The sequence below is a fragment of the Sitophilus oryzae genome, unplaced genomic scaffold (assembly GCF_002938485.1).
Source record: "Sitophilus oryzae breed Bouriz unplaced genomic scaffold, Soryzae_2.0 scaffold_2011_pilon_pilon, whole genome shotgun sequence".
Taxonomy (NCBI): domain Eukaryota; kingdom Metazoa; phylum Arthropoda; class Insecta; order Coleoptera; family Curculionidae; genus Sitophilus; species Sitophilus oryzae.
Window position 1 is genome coordinate 23,508 of NW_022146738.1, and position 11,738 is coordinate 35,245.

General features: G+C 32.5%; 1 protein-coding gene across 1 annotated transcript in view; it reads right to left on the reverse strand.

The window, feature by feature from the left end:
- The window catches only part of LOC115884068, a gene marked incomplete at its 3' end in the record, with an annotated part of 34,750 nt that extends 23,502 nt beyond the window's left edge, over window positions 1-11,248 (reverse strand). The window contains exons 1-2 of the mRNA XM_030902521.1: window positions 11,094-11,248; window positions 1,274-1,280 (exon numbers count right to left, since the gene is read on the reverse strand). Of these exons, the coding sequence (XP_030758381.1) occupies window positions 1,274-1,280; window positions 11,094-11,248 (162 nt within the window). The remainder of the gene's footprint in view (window positions 1-1,273; window positions 1,281-11,093) is intronic.
- Window positions 11,249-11,738: the final 490 nt, after the last annotated feature.

Here is an 11,738-nt window from a genome sequence, read left to right on the forward strand (position 1 = left end):
AACAAATTCCATGAGGGTTTAGAGTAACTTTAACAACATGTGAATACTAAGACACTACTTCTCGATATCAGTTCTACCATCAAAGCCAAACAACAAGAGAGCCAGACCAATAGAAAAGAATGGAATTTAGTGATCTAGTGTGGTATACAATAAATTATACGCCACACTGAGATAACAAAATAAGTATCATATATTTTAAAATTATGAAAAATCAATATCGGAGAGCTTTTAAATAATATCTGAAAATTTCAACACACGTAGTCTTTAATTAAAAATCGTAATTAAAAATTATGATCACACTGCTTATTGACTATCTATCTTGACCGGATTTTTTTGGCTAACTTTTAACACAGAAAAAAAAAATATAAAAAAAAATTGTGTGCACTATGTGCGCATATTTGAAGGTAAAAACTTCTTACCAACATCTATTCTACTTACAGTGCCATACTATATACAGAGCGTCAATATACTCTCGAATGTACACATGATGTGTACCTGTACACAGGACCTACATCGCCGAATCGAACGGCTCTATTCGAGGAAACTGTAAAGGCAAATATACTCAAGATGGTTTGCCATTGCCTTCATTGAGGTGGCGGCTCGTTAGTCGCTCTATTTAGATAAATAAACATTTTTGTTTAAATAAATAAAAACGATTTTTTTTTTTTTTAAATAAATAAAGTACCATCCCATCTCTTCGACAAATCCGTTTTTGGGTAATCAATAGAATTTGAAACAACTTTAAAAAATATATGTAACATAATAATACCACACATGTTCAAGACAATCCAATACAGAAACTTTCAATAATACAACATAACATTAACAAAAATTGGCTTGGGAGGTCCGTATAGCCGCCCATACTAAAATATGTTAGGCAGTTCTTTTAGTTTCAAAGTAAAGGAATTTTTCAATTTTTTATCTCAAAAACTGCGACTTTGACTGATTTTGATGTTATTACAAATTTTGTTGCAAATATTATTCTAATCTTAAATTACTACTTCAGAAATTTTTGGAGTTACGTTTTTTAAATTGCAACACTGCATACATACCAACCCCCAAAAAACTGTGGCCCAGATTCTCGTAGCCTTACAGTATTTTTATTACTTAGAAATTTGGTTAAAATCGGTTTTAGCGGTTTTTGAGTTGTGTCTATTTTGAACTGACAGACAGACAATCAGGTTGGTTGGTGAAATTAAAAAACTTTTTTTTATTTAAAAGTTATTACTTTTCATACCTGTTAAAAAATCAGCCGATCTTAGCCTATCCATACCTGTTTCCTAAAATCAGAAAAAAATGATTAACTAATAAGTTCTAAAGAAATTGTTTTATCTTCTTTTGTCTTTTAATAACTGTTGTAAATTTAACTAATATTTTCAAAATAGTTTTGGTTATGCGCATATAAATTTTCTCTAACGGCAACAAAAATGGGTGGTTGAAAATTGAATATTTCAAAAGTTTGTGAAGTCACTTAAGGAGTATTTGGGGTAGCTGCAATGTGTTTCAGTATTAAAATTTTTATTAAACGTTAAAATTTTCTAGTAAGAGAAAGAAAAATGCTAAACGATGTCATTGAGGTCTTTCTACAAATAAAAAATGTTTAAATGTTCATACGGAATAGAATTTACTAATAAAGTTTATTTTTTAAAAGGAAATAAATATTTTTATCTTTTCTCAAATATTTACCGAGAGTATAAAATCCAAACAAAATATTTAACAAGGTAGCAAGTCATTAATAATAATTAAAACTTATACATAATTAAATAATTTAACACCTTCCAACTGTTTGCTTATACGTTGTAAATTGAATTTAAGCGACAAGATAAATGATTTGCTTTTCTTTGGTGCATCTGCAGTAAATCGCGTGGTAATAGTATTGGGGAATATAGCTTGCAGATAAGTAAATTGAACAATTTAGCGTGAAAGCTATATTTTCCTGTAAATTGCAGTGGTAACTTAGCATACTAATCCCCTTAACAAGAGGGATAGCACTATAAACCTTATAGGTTTGCTAAATTGGCCGCAAAATTTCTCACCTATTATACTGCACAGCATCTGCGGCATTTTGTGCAAATAACGCTACCTGTATAAAATCTTTTAAACTAGGTTCATATTTAGGCATGCCACTTTATTTTATAGAATATTATATAAAGTATATGCATAAAATTTATTCTTAGACACAAATTATACATAATTTACATTTTTTTCGATACTTTAACATAGCTTTGTATATTATGTTGTTGTTATATTATTCTAGTTAATAACTCAAAACTGGAAATCGTAGAAATATACATATATTTAGGACAACTAATACACAGCTCGGGATCTCTACTACTAGAAATCAACCAAAGAATTAGGTTAGCATGGAGTACTTATGGAAGAAACTCAATCATATTCAAATATAGAATGCCACTGTATCTGAAGAAGAAAACATTCCACCAATGTGTACCACCAGTCATGACCTATGCATGCGAAACCTGGACTCTTGAAATGGACATTATAAGAAAACTGCAGGTTGTACAACGCTCAATGAAACGAAATATGTTGGGAATAACCAAAAAAGACCGTAAAATAGAGTGGATACGACAAAAGATCCAAGTAATAACTGTCATCCACAGAATCAAATCCCTCAAGTGGCAATGGGCAGGACGACACCTGGCAAGAAGGACGGACAACAGATGTACCACAAAAATTACAGCATGTTATCCACGAGGAACTGAGAAGCATAGAGGAAGACCAAACCTGAGATGGGACCATGATATTAGGAAATTAGCAGGGATAACTTGGGCCCGCATAGCCAACAATAGACAAAAATGGGCTCAACTACAAAAGTAGTATCTAAACATGTGAAGGGGGCTACACCATATGTAGCTACAGCGTACTTGGAAATGGTTGAATAAGCTGAGAATGATGATGATGATATGTAGTTGATTATGGATCTTAGGACATTTTACAAATAAAATATAACAAACCGATTTTTTGCACTTAAAAACATTATTTACTTCAAGTCTTCAATTAAATAAATAAATGCCTTTATTGTCAAAAAATTTTACAAATTTAGACACAGGTAAAGTAAACAAACAAAGTAAGCAAACAAACAAAATAGAATACAAAACATTATACAAATAACATTGCCAGTCTTATTGTTTAAAGTAAACATTTATAAATGTTTACAATGTCAAAAAGAACAAAAAATTAAAATAAGATTCAAAAATATTTAGTAAGTTTATACTAAATATCAATGACCTCTAGATAATGTCATTGGTAAATATAGTAATAGCAAACATTAGACCAGTGTTTACAAGATCAAATTCGATTATCAAAATATAAGTCATTTACGGCGTAGAAAGCCTTGTCTAGTAAATAAGATTTCAATGCTTTGCGAAATGAAGAAAATGATGTTATGGATTTGATTTCAAATAGCAGGTGATCGTGCATTTTTTTCGAGTTGTATAATATTGAACTTTTAACTAACTCTGAGCGTAAGGTAGGTAGATAAAGATCTTGCTCCACGTTCCTAAATGGATAAGTGTGAGATGGCCTTTCTTGAGAAGCTGATACATGCTTACGTATTAGGCAAACGGATTCAAATATAAATAAGGAAGGAAGAGTTAATATGTTTAACTTTTAAAAAGTCCTGGCAATGAGTTCTGCTGTTTAGTACCAGTGAATATCGAACAGCTCTCTTCTGGAGCTTGAAAATGCGGTCAAATTGAGTCGCACAACACGTACCCCAGAATGGAAGGGCAACTGTCCTTTTGGATTTTTTGACAAGAATCGCGCACTTAAATTCAGTCATTGATGTTATATTGAATAAGTATAATTGCATAACTGATGTTATATTGAAAATGTAAACACTGTTTAGTGATTTGGTTTGCTTTTATTGTAGACAATTTTTATCTTGTCTATTTCAAAAATAAAGTGGTAGGAAGATGTTACAGAATTTTACCTTAGAATGTTTATATTTGATTTATATCATGTCTATTTTGTATGAACCGATGTTAGTTAACTTGTGTTTGAACTTATTAACTGCTGCTAAACTAACTGCTCTACAGAATAATGATTTTCTCAATAAAATCAAATAGTATGCTATGATTTTTATATCGTAATTTATTTTGTAGTAGTGGGGCCTTGAATATTGATAAAATTTTGACAAAAAAAGATGACAAAAAACTATTTTTTGTCATCATTGTCCTACTTGAAATGTAAATGCTAATAAAATATTGCTAAAATAATATTACCCACAATTTTCTTGTTATACTAACGAAAAATGTTATGCATAGAAAAAAATATTTCGTTATTATCACTCTGAATGGAAGAGTTTAAATTATATCAAAACCTGATTAGTCAAATAAAGGAAATGGATGAAGTAGTACTGAATATTTATGTAATTTTTTCCACAAAATTGACAAAAGGCTCAAATCGACTTAAACAGTAAACACCCTTCTTCCTTGCTATGTATAAATGTAAATTACCCCAAGCTGATGTTAATTCCTCAAACGGTGAAAAACACGAACGAAAATCCAATGGCCCAATCTTGTACGTTTCCCACACATTCTAACAGAAGATTGCTCGACCATGTTGCCGCTACTCACTATTTGTGGTTAAATTTCATATTTGCTTAACAAAAATCGTCGTAGGTATCACGAAGTGGCGTAACTCATATTTTTGATATTTCTCAGTAGAGCGGTTTAAAGTTCTCTACGACTTTTGTTTCAATACCAACCAAAATATATTTTAGCCACAGTGTTTCTTTGACAAATAAGAACCGATCACCTGAAAGTGTCAAAAAAATTACTTAAACCACTTCGTGATATCTACGACGAAATATCGTTCTGTAAAATTTTGAAATTTCCTTAAAAATTAATTTTAAGCGCTTCATATATTTATGGTCTTTAGTCCTTTTGTAGTAAGTTAAAACTAGAATATATACACGCATAAAAACGATCATAGCGTATTTTTTGAAGCTGAAAACTACGTTTACATGTAAAATAATAAAATCAGCAAACTATAGCTAATTCATTCCAAGAGTCAGGAATTAACCTTAGACTTTGAAGTACTCAGATCAAGTGAAAAACAAATTTATATTACATAATTATGTGCTGTGTTTATTCATAAAATCAACTAATTGAAGTATTCGTAAAAGTCATAGATAAGCTAACACTAGTTTCAAAACTAGCCATTTTAGCCGTATGGTACGGCTAAAATTATACAGAGAAGACCAGGCTACTAGTAACATAGCAAGTTGCCGGACGAATTTACGTTTACCCGATTTGCGTTAGTTCTCGAGATTCACTGCCGGCTAGTCGGCTGGTCAGGCAGTACGTGCTTGTTGACGGGTCGGTCGTGACAGACTTGGAACTCCTGCGACGCGAGGAGTGCCGAGTATTTATTATTTTCATTTTAAGTGTTTACCTTAGTGTATATCCCGATAAGACCTATTTTGGAAATACCATTTTACAATTTGAATTTTCTTACAAACTTCGTAAACATCCATTATTTTACTTAAAAAATAAATTTTAGTCGCGAGAATCTATGTATTCGTTTTGGCTATTAAAACACGAATAAATACAAATTCTGAAACATTCTTATCATATATCTACCTATTTTTATTTTATCGCATTTTTTCGCCTGCTTTTTATCCGGCGGACGGGTATACGCTAATTCGTCCGGTTTTGTCTTTGTTACTACTACGGTGGTCCGGTCTGTATAGGCTATATAATTTTTGTTACAAATTTAAAAACCTTAGCAGCTGTTAAAATTTACCATGTAGGGCACCATCCCTTTTTTAATAAAAAAAATGTTTTTATTCATGTTAAATAAATCTCGTTTTATTGATGTTTTTCCAACTTAACTAATACAATACAATATAAGACATCATTTTTTATCTAAATATTTTTTAGAAATTTGATTGCTTTTGAGTACCTTTTCTGGCATCTGACAACGCTGTAATTACACCCAGGCTGATATTACAAAGCTCTGGAATTATTTTCTCCTTCATGAATAACTGTCTACAGAAACATACGAAGAAAAAGAGAGATTTGGAGTTTTGATATTATTTTTAGACTATATTGATTGAATATGTATTAGATTTGTTTTTGCTTTTTAACTTGGATTTATTTCCTCTTCCAGCAAATTGGATTACGTAGTAGCGGCTACACTAAAATTCTGAAAATAATTTAGATAGTAGAGCGGGTGCCTTTATGTAAAGATCCAAATTTTTAAAAAATCACCGGTGCTAAATAACTTACCATTGCAGTCATTCACTGTTTGTATTATTCTTTAAGTTTTACTTAATTAGTATTATGAATATTTTTCCTATTTTGCATTAATTATTTCATATTACCGACTATTTCTTTTTGTAAAATAAAATTTCAAAGTTTATTCATTAATTAAATATTCTCTGTCAGTTTTTAGCTATGTCTCTCAGTTCTAGAATTATAATGAGAGATACATAATTCTTTCAAATGATCATAAAAAGTTTTGACGAGTGCCTCATTTTCTTTTCAAAACTCCATAGTTAAAAGTTCTGTATATAATTAAAATTAATAAAACCTTTATATTAATTCTTTTTTGATATTTTAGTAAGTTGTTTTAGTAGAACTGACATATATTTAGCTTTTGTATAAAAGAGGAGTATAGAAATATTATAATTAAAAGAAACTTAGCTTTTGTAGGCACCTCTCAAAACATAATTAATTTCTTTATGGTATACAGGGTGCTACAAATTCGAGGTACGAGCATTGGTATCTCGGTAACCGGAATAGATACGAACATGGTTAAATTGGGGCAAAGTTGCCGCTTTGGGATGTTCACTAAGATACCATCAAAAAAGTTTTAAAAATTTCAAGGATTGGTGAGTTTCTTAGAAAAAACGGATTTTTTTGAAAATAAATTTTATTTTTTCCTGTCGTTACTTTTAAGAAAATCAAAAAACTAATTGCACTTTCTCATAGCCACTTTATGAGGGCTATCTGACGGTTTTTTTAGATTTTCAAATTAGCTGAGAATTTGTGAGATACAGAGGCCAAATTAATTTTTTTAAATACGAACCTGCATTTTTTATTTCATATTTGGAAGAACTCGGTCTCCTGAGTACAATTATATGCCACACTTAATATTTTTTTTTGTTTTAGACATTTGAACACAATTTATTTAAACTAATTACAAGTCCGGCTCTGTTTTTTTTAAATATTTAATCTATTCATCCTTACAATATCGATAAACTTTCAAACTTAAAAATGACGTGGGGTATAACATTGAATATTGAAAATCAAATGCAATAAAATAATAAAAAATAATATACAAATGAATACATTACACGTCATTTGTAAAAGTGAAATCAATTCATCTCAACATTTACAATAAAGAGTACAAAATGCTTTCGGAAGTATAAGAAGAAAGTTCAAAGAGCTATAAATAAAACTGAACGAAAAATAAATTTGTGCAATAGGGAGGGTTGTAATCCTTTCGTAGAACATAAGAAACTAGTTTGTAGAAGTTTATTTATTTATAATAACTCCGATTAATATTACGCATATTATTAGATCGGACACTGAGATTTCAAATTCACAATAAAACAAATAAAAATAATAACTTTAAATTGCTGACCTGGATATAATTTATTTGAATCTCCAATTGGCCCGATTTTCCTTATTCAATGATAATTAGCGCTGATCAATATGTATATTACGATGAATATAATTAGATTAAATAATTAAAAAAAACTGGGTCGGACTTGAAATTATTTTAAATAATAATTATATAGTTTTTTGTTGTTAAAGTACCAAAAACCAAAAAAAAGTAGCATATCATTGTACTCAGGAGACCGAGTTCTTTCAAAACCGAAAATAAAAAATGCAGGTCTGTATTTAAAAAAATTAAGTTGGCCTCTGTATCTCACAAATTATCAGCTAATTTGAAAATCTAAAAATACTATCAGATAGCCCTAATAAAGTGGCTATGAGAATGTGCACAATTAGTTTTTTGATTTTCTGTAAAGTAACGACAGGAAAAAATTAAATTGATTTTCAAAAAAATCCGTTTTTTCCAAAAAACTCAGCAATCCTTGAAATTTTTAAAACTTTTTTGATGGCGTCTGGGTGAACATCACAAAGCGCAACTTTGCCCCAATTTAATCATGTTCGTATCTATTACGGTTACCGAGATACTAATGCTCGTACCTCGAATTTGTAGCACCCTGTATATAACAGGAACGCTTGCTACAAAAAGTTTGAAATCACTCCAAGAACGCCAAAAGGAGTAAATTTTAAGCAATGTAAGCATCAATTCAGATGCTTACAAGATACACGAAAAACAAAATAATTACAAAAAGCTTCTATAATGGCAAACATCACAGGAGATAGGGGAGCCTTTTAAAATATAATGTCCCTACCCCAAACATAACTATAAAAAAAATTTAAAATCATAATTAGGAAGAATAAACCTAAAAAATAACTAAAAAAAACTGGTATTATTAAAATATAATAATTAGAAACATAGTTGTCATGTGGCGTTATAAAGCATTTCCATTAAATACAACTGGTTTATAGATTTGTTTAGGGATTATTCTCCACCAACAAAACGAATTACTATTTAAGTAGCATCGACATAACCGGTAATTGTCCGGCCAATTTTAAAACTTTAATGTCCAACTGAGCGGCCAATTCGAAGCCAATTCAACAAAATTGAGTATAAATTAAACAATTGGTTTTCGAATAGTCGCACCGCAATAAACAATTTGTCCTAAAATTACTAGCTATGGCGCTACCTTAAAGCCAATAAGGCATAACGATATGCTATTTTACGTCGTGTTGCTATGGTTAGGCATGTTTTCAGAGAATGAAACTGTGGTTTAAAAATTATGGCTTTTAATAATTCAGTGAATAATACATAACATAACTCTTTTTTTAATGAGCTGGTATACATAGTGGTAGAAGTAAAATCATAATGAAACTAAAAGAATTTTGGACTTCCATTGTCTGTATTTATTTTGATTTACACAACGTTTAGGTCAGAAGAATCACTGACCGTTATCAAATGTAAACTATACTAATTCCTAAAACTAATGGGCTTTTATACTGAGGTAAAAAAAGCTACCGGTCAAAATGTGGGGTGTAGTCAACCGTAAGGGTGACCACTTGCCTGCATTGGAGCGTTTTGTCAGTGGTTATCATATCGTAGATATTTCGGTACTAGGATTGCTAAAGATATTATTGTTCGCTATAAAAACTGCTTCCAATGAGATTCCCTGTGGACAATTCAAGCTTCCGACCACTTTATATTGTGTTGTGTTGACCAAACATTGTCCGCAGTACCTGACTTTATTGTTTCAACTTTCTATACATGTTTTCTGTGCTCGCCAAGGCGTACATTTAGACGACGTTTAGTCTCTCCAATATACGACTCACCGCATTCACAAGGTACCTGGTAGATGCTATCTTTCTCTTGTTTCAATGATTCCGGTCTTGTATTTGTTAGGATTCTCTTAGAGTCGATCCAGTTTATTTAAAAATAATATAGCAAACAAATTTCTTGCAGTATAGGTATATAATAAAAATATATAAGGATTCTTGCCACTTAACTGCTGATATAGAAATTTAATTCTACGCTGTGTTTGTCATAATGTGGATCAACCTGCTCTCACTACCGGTTTCGGAACCCTACTCCATCATCAAGTGAGCTTGGGCAGATCCACAAAATGACAACAACAGCGCAGTGATAGTTAATTCCGACTTATCGGAAAGTGTCGGTTAGATATTAAGTCCCCAACGGGAGATAGCGGCCTGCGTGCAATGGTGTGGATCTGCCCAAGCTCACCTGATGATGGAGTAGGGCTCCGAAACCGGTAGTAAGAGCAGGTTGATCCACATTATGACACACACAGCGTAGAATTAAATTTCTATATGAGCAGTTAAGTGGCAAGAATCCTTATATAATTTTATTATATACCCATTATACTGCAAGAAATTTGTTTTCTATTTTATAATTTGGCTCGCCTGAAAAAAAAAGCCTTTTACTCTCTTTTTACTATCGATAGTTGCGCCTCAGTGGTACGAAAGTACTACCATAGCACGCAGGCCGCTATCTCCCGTTCGGGACTTAATATCTAACCGACACTTTCCGACAAGTCGGAATTAACTATCTCTGCGCTGTGGTTGTCATTTTGTGGATTTGCCCAAGCTCACCTGATGATGGAGTAGGGCTCCGAAACCGGTAGTGAGAGCAGGTTGATCCACATTATGACAAACACAGCGTAGAATTAAATTTCTATATCAGCAGTTAAGTGGCAAGAATCTTATATAATTTTAAAAATAATGTTATATATGTTTATTTTAACATTATACTTTTTGGCTATTCACTCTTTCTCTCTCACTCTAAATCAGTTCATAACGTCCTTCGCCGTCTTCCGATTTCCAGTCTCCATTGGTCTCTGTCTGTCCAGAGGTTTTTGTCTATTCCTGTTGTTCTGATATCCCCGTCTATTCCTTCTCTCCAACTCCGTCTAGGTCTCCTTCTCTTTCTTTTAGCTTGCGGTGTTCAATTGAGTGTGGCCGGCCGTAGCGCAAGCAGTTAGTGCGTCGATCTGCGGTGCGAGAGATGGGATGGTACTGGGTTCGATCCTCAGCCTCGGTTTATTTATTTAAATAAAAATATTTATTTATCTAAATAGAGCGACCAGCGAGCCGCCGCGCCACCTCAAAGAAGGCAATGGCAAACCACCTTGAGTATATTGATGAGTTGGTTAATTGTGACGTCTTCTGTTATTCTGTGTTTAACGCACATGATGTTCTGAACTCTCTCATTTCTTACTCTATCCAGTTTCGATTTCCCGGCCGCGCGCCTCCAAAAGTCCATTTCTGAAGCTTCGAGTGACTTAAAGCTTTATTCTTTCAAAGGCCTTTGGAGAATGTGACGTGGTCGTATTGAAATGAGGCGCGTGTTCTAACAACTTTTATTTAACATTAATATAAATTGGACTGAAATTTAACAGAAACGAAGGAGCACAATCGGACTAGCCGGCGGCCATTTTGACTGACTGACTGAGACTGACTTCAGTGGCTTCGTTGACGGATGACAGAGCGGACTGTCACGCGGTTCTTCTTTTCTCTGTGGACTTGGCCTTCATGACCAGCAAGAGAAAACTTCTCGAGATTGGAGTAGCTGTTTGCGCCGTCGAACCTCCGGGCCTGATACGGTTGGAGGCGGCAATGGCTTGGACGCCACAGGCCCATAACTTCACTACCATAACTAATGATGCTAGCGAGACGGCCCTTTTTTTCTATTCGCCTGATTTTATTTTACGCATAACAAATACTTTTATCCACGACTCGTCTATAATTTGATTATTATACATGAGTTTATGAAATAATAATAATATCCACTATTCACTACTGAATAATGGTTTCATTATTCACCGCTTCCACCGATATCTCAATCCAAACTCCAAACAAGAGCTGCGCTCGATCCAAACCGGCTTGGAATGCGATTGTACGCACAAAATAAAGAAAATTTCAATGTTTTGTTTCCATGTAACTTACTTGTTATACTCGTTCAATATTTTTTGACATTAAAAATAAAATTTATATTAATATTACCTAAATTTTTTTGATTGTCCTGGATAAAGTACAGTATTCTACTCGCATATAATGGCTGTTATTCATGGCTTGGATGATTTATGATCATAAACTTCATCCGCGTGAATAACAGCCACCATTATATGCTCGTTGAATAATATA